The 12,789-nt window shown below is 36.2% G+C and overlaps 1 protein-coding gene across 1 annotated transcript in view; it reads right to left on the bottom strand.

Annotated features, from left to right (window-relative positions):
• Sec8 (exocyst complex component secretory 8) overlaps positions 1-11,469 on the bottom strand; it is a 30,463-nt gene extending 18,994 nt beyond the window's left edge. Inside the window, exons 1-9 of the mRNA XM_089231136.1 lie at positions 11,338-11,469; positions 10,151-10,191; positions 9,921-10,009; positions 7,476-7,538; positions 5,724-5,862; positions 3,245-3,333; positions 2,800-2,876; positions 945-1,047; positions 33-163 (exon numbers count right to left, since the gene is read on the bottom strand). Of these exons, the coding sequence (XP_089087262.1) occupies positions 33-163; positions 945-1,047; positions 2,800-2,876; positions 3,245-3,333; positions 5,724-5,862; positions 7,476-7,538; positions 9,921-10,009; positions 10,151-10,191; positions 11,338-11,397 (792 nt within the window). The 5' untranslated portion in view covers positions 11,398-11,469. The remainder of the gene's footprint in view (positions 1-32; positions 164-944; positions 1,048-2,799; positions 2,877-3,244; positions 3,334-5,723; positions 5,863-7,475; positions 7,539-9,920; positions 10,010-10,150; positions 10,192-11,337) is intronic.
• Positions 11,470-12,789: the final 1,320 nt, after the last annotated feature.

The following is a 12,789-nucleotide window of genomic DNA, read 5'->3' as shown; positions in this document are numbered from 1 at the left end:
GGTATATTTAAACCGATTAGACAAAGACTTACTTCAACAGTTTCAGGAATGCAATTCAAGAGAGCCACACATTCAACCAGATCTTTTTCTTTCTTTAGTAAACTACTTTCATCCATTGTCAAGTTGTCCCAATATTTCTGGGTAGTGTTTCTGGATACATTGCCTACAGAGCAGAAATTTTTAAAAAGTGAGCCATCAAATAAACACGAAGGAACAGGATATTTTAAGGCTAGTTTAGCAAAATATCCAAGTAAAAAAAATTAATACAAAATATTAATCTGAAGAGAAGAAGAGTAACAGCAATGCAATTAATATAATTAAATAGGGCATCATATTCTAAATCTTTGTTGAATCACTTTCAGCACAAATTAGTCATGAGAATAATATAATGAGATCATGAAATTCCTCAACATTTATTTTTAGCCAAATATGCATCAATATTTCACTAATAATCTTGTGGTGCAAGACAGACATAATCCTGATTCCTCTCAAACAAGTCCCAAAGACTCTAAACTGGATATAGGTATGGACTTGGCAGTGGTCAAACCAAGTATCCCAATTACTCTTCCAGTCAATATTTAACAACTAGAGATCAATAAATCAATTTTAAACATGCTATCATCTCCAAAAATCAAATAATCATTCATCAACAAAGTTGCTGAATATCCTTAGACACTCAGTCTGTGACTTCGTTTCTGCACAATATCCCCAACACTAGATCAGCCCAACAGAAACTGTCCCAGACCATGGCATTCTTTTTTTAGGCTTGTATCATTTGGACCAGCTTGGAGAGCCATGATCTATAGAGTCACTAGAAGTCGGAATCAACTCAATGGTTCCTAACAACATCATTTGAAAATTGGTACAGTACAATATATCACAATTTTGTTTTTGCCACACAGTACATAAAATCTTAATTGATGAGTGTGAAAAGTTGAGCTCACCAACTACTTCTGTATTTGTGTCATCCAACCCTTCTAGTAAGTCATGGCACGTGAATAGATACAATAGTTTGAGAAGTTCCTTCACTAAAATATTATGCAATTCCTGGAAAAAAGTTTCTTAAATCAAAATTAGGGTTAAAAAATAATTACATATACTGTCACAACTTATTTAGTATAGACATTCACACAAAACAGTTTTCCATTATGTACATAAAGTTACCATTTATGTTTATAAAAAGAAGTATACATAATCTCAGTGCAAACATTACTCGGTTTACTTAGATTTAACATACACAATGACACATGAATAAGGAAATTGAGATTTTATATCCACTTAAATATTTGTGAATAAATGACAAAACATCAAGTGATCATAATAACCAATGAAGAAATCTCAATTGAACTTCATTAATACCAGCAGTGAAAAAAACCAAGCATTTACTTGTATTAAGCATGACTCATTATGTCCATGACAAAATTAATAAGTAACATTGTGTTAATTGGAAATAGCTAAATTATAAACCACTCTAACACAGTGTCCCCCGATTTTTATGAAACTATACGGTAATGTAATATATTTGACAATTAGTGCACACCGAAGACCATCTTGGTTGTACAGCAAGTGAATTGAGGACCCCTGCACTATGTGATACAGTATTGCTAGAAGACGTGCCTTCCCTTTTACCAGCAAAACTGGTTTGTTCCCAAATATATTGAGGAACAGCAATTTTTATAATAATCATGCATTGATGTTTAGGTTCTCTTTTGCCTGTTGCAAAGTTTCAAATAAAGCTTGGGCAGCCTCTTAACAATCATATCACAAACCAAATTTTGAAGAAAACAAAAGTATAAAAGGTATAATTAATGTATTCTCCTAAGTCATTTCTCCTAAAGTCATTCTTCTGCTTTTTCGAGGCTTAGTTCGTCCTGGACTGGAGTATGCTGTAAGGTTTTGGAGACCATACCTACAGAGGGACATAGACTTGGTTGAAGGGGTGCAGATAAGAGCCATGCGTGTCCTTATTGGCACACAGGGCTTGAGTTATGAAGAGAGACTTCATTTTTTGAATATGTTTACATTGGATGAACGCAGGTGTCGAGGAGATATGATCGAATTGTTCAAAATTTTCAATGGGATGGATAGGATGGACCATGAACTTTTAGTACACCGCCAATCGACTGCCTTTACAAGGGGACACCAGTATCGATTGGTGAGGGACAATGCAAGGTTATGGTGTCGCAGGGAATTTTTCTCTAATAGGGTTGTTAATAAATGGAATAGCTTACCCCCGGAGGTAGTAAATTGTAACACAATTGACACGTTTAAAAAGAAATACGATAAACATGTTGGGGTAAATTGAGAAGCTATCCATTCTTAGAATAAGACAACCATAAGTATTCTTTATGGGCATTGTATAATATTTTATCATGTGTATATATTGTTTATAATTTTTGTGAATTGCATTTTTAATTGGGTTGCTGTTTTTTTTTTAAATATATGACATCCATATTTTTAGGGGCATCTTTTTCTCAGCCACATCGTTGGGCATTTCGCCTGTTGTGGCGTTGTATTTGTATTTGTATTAAGAGTATATACCCTAGTATATACCTAACATAAAACTTTTTGAGAAAAAAAATCACTGGTTTTTTATTGTTTATTATTATGTTTTAGATTTTAGTGCTTGTAAACTTCTACCCAAATTTTCTTATATGACTGTTCATAAAATACATGAAATTCGTAATGCAATGAAATGGCAAACAAAACAAAATTTTATGATTTTAAAAATGCTCATAGTAGCCCTGCAACCCCATAATAAATGTTTAGCTGTACATAGAGCAGAAAAGAAAGTATTACCTGTCTTTTTGTATAAAGCTCTCCTTTCAATTCTTTCAAAGCATCGATTCCATCTAAACTACCTTCTAGAAGTTCAACTGCAAAAAAAAACACAATGTCACAATGAAGTGACTTCACAAAAATGTCAGAAGACGACCATAATAATAGGCTAATTAAAAAATGTGAACAACGGCTTTATGATAATTATTATCTATCTATACCAGGGGTTCTCAAACTGTGCACCATCAGCCTTTGTCTGAGGTGCCATTCCACAGAGGCAAAAAGGTTTCTCAGAATGATTCTTTGTTAAACTGCTTTGAGGAGCTGCAGATAAGAGTTGATTAGAGGAAAAAGGGTTTGGTGGGTGAAAAAAGTTGAGAACTCCCCGATCTACAGTATATTGGTATACACAGGAAAAATTAAAAAATTCACTCATAGTAAGATTAGAATAAAAGAAAAGACCAACTTGATGACACAAGAAGACTTGTCGCATCCAGGTATTTTCCTTCTTTGAGAAACAATTCAATTTTTTCAAGAGCTTCAACTAAATTTTCTCTGTAAAAAAAAAATTAATATACATTGATACTTATATGTATTTATAAAACATAATGCTCTAAAAACCCCCATCACAACTTGTATAGAAATAAAATACTGTGATCATTGATCATTTTTGTCACACCACGGCCATTTTTCTGCACATGAGGGCTAATTAGACTGGGACCTACAATTTATTGCCAAATCCGAATGGCAGGCTTTTTTTTTTACACTTGTCGAGAGGTTGATGTTCTAACCCCAATTGATGGGGACTCCCTTAGGTAGCAATTTTTTCTGCGGTCATGTTGCCGTTTCTGTTGTACCCCTATGTCTGGAAAGTTTTCTGACAAGGACGAACCGGGTATCTTATCAACCTGGGCTACCGTGTCCATAAAATACTGTTGCATCTAAAGAAAGGCTTGTTTACAAGAGTCAAATAAGTAAATAGTCAACTAAATTTTAAGTAACCAACTATTCTAAAATCTGTCCCAACGTAAGTAATCAAGTAGTAGTGAATGATCATTACATGATATGTGAGGCTACTGACGCATGAGCATAGTGCCTACATGATCAAAAAAATAGAATGGGGTTATTAAAAATTCTACTTATATCTACTCAACCACTAAACAAGCATTAATGTTGTCATACAATCTAAAAAGCTTGACAACTTGAATTTAGTTAACAACTTAATCACTTAACTCATGTAAACAGGCATAAATGAGGTTTTTGTGGTTGTCATAAATTGGGCATAAGGCTGCCATTAGTAGTAGTAGTTAATTTTCTTCTCAATGTTTCCACAACACCACTATTACTGGACTCCACATGCACCTAGTCCATATTCCTCTGTGGAACTTCTAATGAATTGGTACATGTTGGCATAGGCGTACGCAGAATTTTCTTGGGGGAGGGGGGGGGGGGGGTTCAAGTTTTTTTCTTTGCAAGGAAGGGGGGGGGGGTTATGTCTTTCCTGCAAAATAACACTATAATCTCGGCTTGGGGGGATTAGAATCTCAAACCCCCCTTTGCGTACGCCAATGCATGTTGGAATGTGTGTAGTGAACCTGACGTGAAGTTTGTTTCTGTGTAATGCTTGTTGAGTATAGTGCTTCCATCTGCCATGGATTTTTCTAACTATGAGTGAAGTGTAATGATTGAATAATTGTATTGTTGTAAGCCTGTTACTCTTTGTCCCGAGACTTTTAATGGGGAGATCGACTCCCATCCACGCCTCAAAGTTGGAAATCACAGAATACCAACTTCAGCTGAGCACAACATCAGCGGTCAGCATCTTTAGCAGGTGTGTAAGTTATATAACTGACTACTAAATTAGATTTGTTGCTAGCTATAAGTCTAAGAATTTTCAACACCAGGCTGACTGAATTCTAACTATTGCAGAGCACATACTTAATGTTTTGCCTTATCAGGAGCTTTTTTGTGATGATTAGTCCTTGTGGACTCGATATGATGTCTCACGAAGAACATTTGTGAATATAGACAAATATACAGTGAAACCTCAATGTAACAATAAATACATTTACACACAATGATATTTTTTCAAACCTGATTTGGCATTGCCCATAGTCTAATGTTAAACTCCTCTTGATACCATGATATTCTTATCATAATCCTCTATGATAATATTTTTAGGAGAATTATGAAAAACGACTAAAACAACATTTTCTTATATTTTTCAAATTTGTTTTGAACTTAATTAATCGTCACTTGTTTCTGTTCTTCTGAAGGCAATCTAATAACATTGGCAATTTGCACCACAGGATCACCAAAAGCATTAAGGAAATTATTGTTGTTGCTACTTTCCGTATAAGACACAAAAGTACAATATGGTAAACAACTTTAAAGTAGCAATGCATCTATCTGAATTTTATTGATCAACTAATCAATCATAATTTTTCACGATGAATAAACACATAAAAGCACATTTTCTGGTGGTACTAATAATGCTGATTTAGAAAGCTGACAACAATAGCATAAATTTGATGACACATGATGATAATGTTGCATCTCGATATAACGATAATCCCTCTACAGTATTTTTTCTTGGTCCACAGCATATCGTTATAATGTGGATTCACTGTGGTTCGGCAAGAGGCACAGAGTTATTCAATCAGTTTCTTTGCTCATTTTGTTTTTGGCCACAGAATAAACAGAAGTTTTATTCAAAATATTGATGAATAGTTTCAGACTGTGAGGTGTACCTGGGAGTTTCGAGGACTTCAAATTTTTCAAAACTAATGAGCTTTTTCAAGTATTATTCTGATAGAAATGGAGGGGGGGGGGGGGGGGGCGCGGAAGAGACATGCCCATGTTCAGGAGGTAGGAATGTGAGAGTAGGTTTATGGAGCTGCTATGAAAAAATATATTTTTCAATGTGAGAGCATTAAAAAACTCACATTTCTTTCAGCATGTGTAAAACTCTTTTATGCTCGAAAACCTCCATCCACAATCTTTTCAGCTCATCTCTTCTACAATGCAACAAAGCCTTGCATTTCACCAGCTTATCTTCAATATCTTCACACTCCTCTTTTGAAGCTACAAATGAATAAAAAAACCGAAATATAAACTAAAAGACCGGTAGATAATAATAAAGATTAAGCAGAGAAGTCCATGGAGGCGGGATTGAGTTTTAAGTTTAATTTTTAATACAAAAATCAGGATTTCTCACGTTTTCAATCATTAATGAACAGAAAAAACCTAACTGCAATTCCACATTACATCAGTATTATTTGACATGACTATGTATACGAAAGATACATAAATATTATATATACACCACGGATGTGACCTATTCTGCCAAACAAAAGGGGGTGATTGACACAAGCCTAAGGTGTTTATAAAACACCCTACCAGCCTTGTTCTATCTCAAACTATTTTCAAATTATGGTGGATAATGGATTGTGGAAGAATAATGTGTCAAGTCTGAATAACCCTAATTTGTGACGTTTCTGAAGAACCTACACCCAAACTAAGCACATAGTTGGAAAGAGCAGAAAAATCCTATAAGGTGACACCATTTTCATCAAAATATTTGGATTTATTGGTGAGGTATAAGTGCTGAAAAACTGGCAAAATTCAAAATCAAATTGTTGCCAAATTCTGTCGCTACCAATTTTGCAAACACCCTACTCGCTACAATTGGTCAAATTTATCAAAAACTTATCCATTGCAATTTTGAAAGAGCCTACGACATGGACAGAGATACAGGGCCCCCCAGCATCAAAGGTGGAGTCGACTAATCGAATCTATATATGAATTGACATTATCATCATCGTGCCCCACAGACTTCCAAGTCTATCTCCACCTATGGCCTACAATGAGCTATATCGGTGTTACAGTTCAGGAGAAATTTAGCATTTTATTCGCAATACATCACTGAAATCAGGGTTCATCAAAGTACATATTTTGGAGACAATTTATTTTGCACTTTACCAATGTATTGTAGTCAGCCACTAAATCCAGAAATCATAATAGAGGTGGTGTTACCTTAAATGATTTTTTCTGCAAAATCATATTGTGACAAAAATCTGTAACCACCAATTCTGATTTTTCGTCGAACATCTACTTCAATGAACACCAATTTCAGTGATGTACTACGAACAAAAGGCTACATTTTCTTTGAACTATGATATGGTTTATGGCAGGCTCTTCCAAAAGCTGTTGCAATGGAGAAGTTTTTCATAAATTTTACAGATTTTAGCTGGGAGGGTGTCTGTGGAATGGGAAGTTACAGAATTTGATAAAAATTCAATTTTGGACTTTGAAAATCTTTCATCCCCCTGTAGCTCACCAATAAATCCAACTATTTTGATGAAAATGGTGTCGCCTCATAGGATTTTTTCTGCTCTTTCCAAATATGTGCTTAGTTTGGGAGTATGTCTTTTAGAAACTCAACAAATTATGGCTTTTTCAGACTTAAAACATTTTATCCCCATAATCCATTAACCACCGTAACTTGAAAAGGTTCGAGAAAGGATAGGGTGTTGGCAGGATGTTTTATGTTTCACTTAGGCTCGTTTATCACCCCTTTCTTTTGACAGATTAGGTCACATTCACCCTGCATATTAGCGTTGCCCTTTTTTATATCTCTATGAATAGAACTTTTCTGAAAACAGCAGAACTGGAGGAAAAATTGAGGAAATAATTACATTTTACTTTCAACGATATCTTGCTAAAATCTTGCATTGTCTGCATAAGGTCATTCTGATGAGCTGTAAGAACAAACAAAATCTCTCTGATGAAAGATTATCAAAAGATACATACACAGAGGTAGGGGTTATAAGAGGGCCTATATGCGGCCCACTCATCTTAAAAGGTTACAAAATAGTTATTTCATAAAAACCCACAAAATTTTAGATAAAATAACTATAAGAGGTCCCAATGGATAAACATGGTCAGATTTCTTCAGATTCTGAGAAAGAGATCATTGAGACGAGCAATTTGATATGTAACAGGAGGGGTGGCAGTTGAATATAGCATCATAGTCTAATTTCTACCTTTCTCGGGTTGCAAGCACTGCCTATCATCAAACGAAGAGCACCCCTCACAGCAACTATTATATACTTATGTCTGAAATCTGCATAATTGAAATGAATGCAATTTTCACAAGGTGCTGATGAAGTGCTCATTATTGGTTCTTTAAGGAGCAACAGGATGAAGATGGCTGGACTAACTATACAATTATCTTAAAATTGTACAACTCTGATTTTTTTTATATAAAGGGCATCTAGTAAATAGAGATACAAACTTTGAAGGAAGGTAAAGAATACCAAAAGGACTGAGAATTGCATAGGAACCCATGACCGGAAACGTCATCGTACATAGTTAAGCAGTGCTGTTCATGACAGCACTGGAGTGGAAATGTGTGAATTTTTATCATTCTAGCATTATTCGCCGTAGGAAAAGCATGCAATGATATACAAACAGGGAGTTGGCAGAAAAGAAAAAAAAAGAGGAAAAACTTCATATTTCCCCTTCAGCAATGTCACACGAACAGCAGTCCAGCCACGTACAATGACATGTTTGGTCATAGATTCCTAAGCAATTCTCAATCCTCTTTTGGTGTTTTCTACCTCCCATTAAAGTTTGTACCTCTATTTACAGAGACACCCTCTATATAGAGACCTCACACACATTACATATCAAAATGCTCATCTTTATAATATCTAGAGAAATCTCATACTGTATCCATTAGAAGTGTCATTCTGGCCTTTATGGAAAGAAAACAATCATTTTTCTTGTACAATATACCACAGATTTCAGTTCCCACTACTCAGGAAGAGTTAAAAATTTAAAGTTAAAAAAAAAAAAGTTTCAGTTTTAATCAAAACCACAAATAGGAACCCCATTCTCAACCACATTTCCATTATTCATTCTAAATTGCACCAATTAGAGAAAAAGCACACAAATGGTTATCTTGATATCTGGCAAGTACAGTTGGCTCCAACTACCATGACTAAACTGAATATGCTCTGCATAAACATTCCTCTGAAGAATTTATGAACAACTGATGCACACCGAAAAATTTTGTTCGTGTCGCCCTAACAAATTTAAGATGTGAAGAGATATGCATGTTTTGTGATAGAGAAATATTAATAGGCCTATCCGTTTTCTGTATTAGAAATTAAAGTCCCAATCACCAGTATTTTCATGTTTATGTAAGTATGGTGTTCGAATATCTGCTTGTTTTCTGTGGAGAGACTTATTCGAATGGAAGACTGACTTGCATTCACACACAGTTTGAATGTTGTTTCAAACTAAAAAAAAAATCATATTCTTGAACTACTATTAATATAATCATACTTTAAAATGATTTTCTTGTAAATAGTTTTGGTTGAAGTGTTTATCAAAGCAGCCAAATACCTACAGGATGCATAGCAAACATGGAGTATGGCATTTCACTGGCAAACTATTGATCCTAGAGTTATACTTCCAATTAGAAACAGTTTCTGAATAACGTGTAGTACTCAGTTATGCCATTCATATTTCAAGGGGTTGTGAAGTTATTAAAATGAAAAAAATAACTTTTCGTACAGTCCCAGTGTGCCCTAAAACCCAATTAGAAATTTGTTGCCCTGTCTCTCTTGATGGCAGCAAAAAAAAAAAAAAAAAAAAAATTCAATGTTTCCACGTTCATTCACTGAGATATTTAAATTCGAAAAACAGAGGAAATTTGGGGGGGGGGGAAGCGTAAAATGTGGGTAACTGCTGAGTTTTTTCACATTTAGAGATGGTTTTTCTTTTCCTAAACTTTCCTCTGTTTGTCTAACTGGTATATCTCAGTAGCAGTGCACTTAGAAACATTAAATATATATATTTTTGGCATCAGGAGAGATTGGGCAACAACTTTATAATTGTATTTTGTGAGCACACAAGGATGGTATAAAGTAAATATATTTATTTTAATAACTACATGAAACCTTGAAACATGAATGACATAGCTGAGTACTACACATTATTCGGAAACTTTTTCTAATTGGAAGTGTACCTCTAGGATCAACGGTTGCCAGTAAAATGCCATATCTGCTACGCACCCTGTATAAGCACTGAAAAAAGAAAAAGGAATTAATAAAAATATGTAACAATATAATAACCTTTGACCAAATGGGCAAGTTTCTTGTCACTTTCGACATAACTTCGTCCCAATTTTTCCATTTCCTTGTCTCTGTCCACATTGTCTTGGCTAGAATCAGGAAAACATACAACGCGATAGATACATTAGCATTTTTTTCGGAACAAGGTATTCAGTGATCAACAGTAAGAGCAAAATTGATTGATTTGTCATGCAGTGCCAACATAAATTTTACAAAAAAGTAAAGTTTACCTGTTGGATAAAGTACTGATAATTTTCATCAAATGTCCAGTCTGCAAAATAGAATATGGCCATTTTTATGAAAACAGAATTAATCAGTAGATCATGATAAATAATGGTGGAAAAAAGCTCAAAATCGTCAACATAAAACTTTTTGTAAAACCCACTGATGAGGAATAAGCGTTCAACTTTTTTGATGCTGTTGGCCACCTTTAGTGAAATTCTATACACAGCGAACTCTTCCCCCCTCCTGTGGTGAAGGTCAATGCTCTGTGGACACCCTGTACCAAAGGTCAATTACAAGCACCCCTTCCCTCCTATTCATAACGTATCAATGTGTAATTCATCAACAGACCCTACAGTACCCCCTACAACAAGGGTGGTCTTTTTGTAGAGTGCAGTGGGACTGCACTCTCCAATTATTGCTATTGAAAAGTGTCGTGGGAAACTTGAGTTATTTGTAAATATGCAGCAAGTCACTAAGGTGATCTGATAATCCGCCCCCGTGGAGTTGAGGTACATTTGGTGGTACATTTCCACTTGAGTTATGTGGACATGTACCTAAAGTCACTCAGATGACGTGATAATGTTCAACGGGTCACTTGAGTTACATGGAAATGTGTCTCAAGCTCCTCAGGTGATTCGAAAATGTGCAGCGGGCAACTTGAGTTGCCTGGAAATGTGCCACAATTCACTTAGGTAATTTGGAAATGTGCCAGCCAGTTAAGTAATCGGCGAATGTACCATGTGCCCCCCCCCCCTTATTGAACTGGAGGTGCGCCGCGAGTCACTTCTTTTATATTAGGGATTTTGGGAAATGTGCTTGAGGGGTCGCCCAAGTGATCTGGATATGAGCCATTGGCAGCTCAAACGAGTCAGAAATGCGCAGCGAGCCACTGAAGAGATTTCATAATCGATCGTTGACCACTCAAGTGATCGACGATCGATTATATCCCCCCCTCCCCCCAGCAAAGCCCATGGACCATAGGTTGAAAAATACTGCACTAAGGCGTAATTCTCAAAATGTTTGATTGGTTGGCAAACCCAATTGCAAATTTCCCCCCCCCCCCAATTATCAGGCCCTGTTCATCTTGTCTTACAGAAATCGGGTCACAGATCAGACCCGCCCTCTACGATTTGTAAATAAACAGTAAGCGACAAAAACAGACACATTATAAGAGAAGAAACGAAACGCTTACGGTTTCTTTAGGGGTCCTCGCAGTCCGAGGGGGACGAGTCGGCTTACTGTGGGCTCTCATGATCGAATGACAGATGCAAACACGCAACACCCTCGCTTTGTTTACATTCTCGATTCAATGTCAAGTCAAGACGGCGTGGACCACCGAGGAGAGATAAACAAAAACTTCGTAGTAGTAGTTGTTGTTGTTAAGAAATGCATTTCATAAAAGAATGTCAAACAGTTTTGTCAAAGGATGTATGATTTCTCTTTCCTCAATTATTTAAATTCACTGCCATCAAAACAAAACGAAAAGGCTTGAAAATTTTAAATTAAATTTTGTTGTTGTTTCACTGTGTGGACGAAGAGGGCAACTGCTGCCATCATTTGAGAACGAAGAGCATTTCTTTTCGAATCGATAGTATACAGAGTGGAAAAAAAATATTGTGGCATCTCTTTTTTTCAAATTTTTCACTCTCTGTTGCACTAAAAAGCCCGTTTGTTTTGTCTTTTATAAGAACGAGAAATAGAAGTTAGTTGATTGCGTGTTTGACATTTTGTGTCATAGATGGCAGCAGGAACGTACTGCTATAGTACAGCAGTGGGAATTGTAGTCACCAGGAATCGGAAACTCCGAAAAGATGAGACGATGCACGCTCACACTATGAATAAAACTATATAAATAAAAAGTTAAAATCAATGTTATTACATATATACATACCCAATTCAAAAATAGGTCTGGCTAATTATTTTATGTTTAATTTTCTGCGCTTCCAAGCTCTAAGACATAGTTCCCCTACCTTTTTTGTCCCATCGCCCCCCCTCTTAAGAAATTTTTTTCTCCCAGCGCCCCCCAACGCAATCTAACCCATAGAATCCTATGCTATACCCGTAGCTTCTACCGCCCCTCTGGAACATTCCATTGCCTCCCAGGGGGTGTTAACGCCCACGTTGGGAATCACTGCTCTAAGAGAAGTCAATATTTCGAAAATAGAAAATTCAATTCAGGTTACATTACTTGCAAACGTCATGGTCATTTGGTCTGAGAGAAAAATCGTCGCTAGACACCACTTGCAGCCAATCGGCGCACAACACATCCACACAAGCCAACCAATGCGGTTCTCCTGCGGCCGATCAAGTCTCAGAAATGCATATAGAGAACAAGTCGATGACAGTAGATGTACGAGGCCTTTCTCGCTTGCCGCGGAGACTTACGTCCAAATAACCTCAGATGATGCTTGCCACAAATGTGGGCGAAACGTCAGGAAGAAAATCTCCTAGACCATGGCCTAATAACCCGGAAACCGTTTGCAATTCATTTAATGCCGGCCATGAAAGCCTCAGACAATATTTCAATTCAGGTTTTCCACAATTCTTTTTTTTTTAACAAGTTCTTTATATACACTCATGTCCATAAATTAAGGATAATGCCAGCTCCGGCAAATAAAGGTCCAGAAACAAAACAAACGTTACT

Source organism: Pholcus phalangioides, unplaced genomic scaffold (genome assembly GCF_987345545.1).
Source record: "Pholcus phalangioides strain wild (caught in Gottingen) unplaced genomic scaffold, Ppha-v1.0 ptg000004l_1, whole genome shotgun sequence".
Classification (NCBI taxonomy): Eukaryota; Metazoa; Arthropoda; class Arachnida; order Araneae; family Pholcidae; genus Pholcus; species Pholcus phalangioides.
The sequence above is the reverse complement of the archived record's forward strand: the minus strand, read 5'-3'. Positions and strand labels throughout refer to the sequence as shown.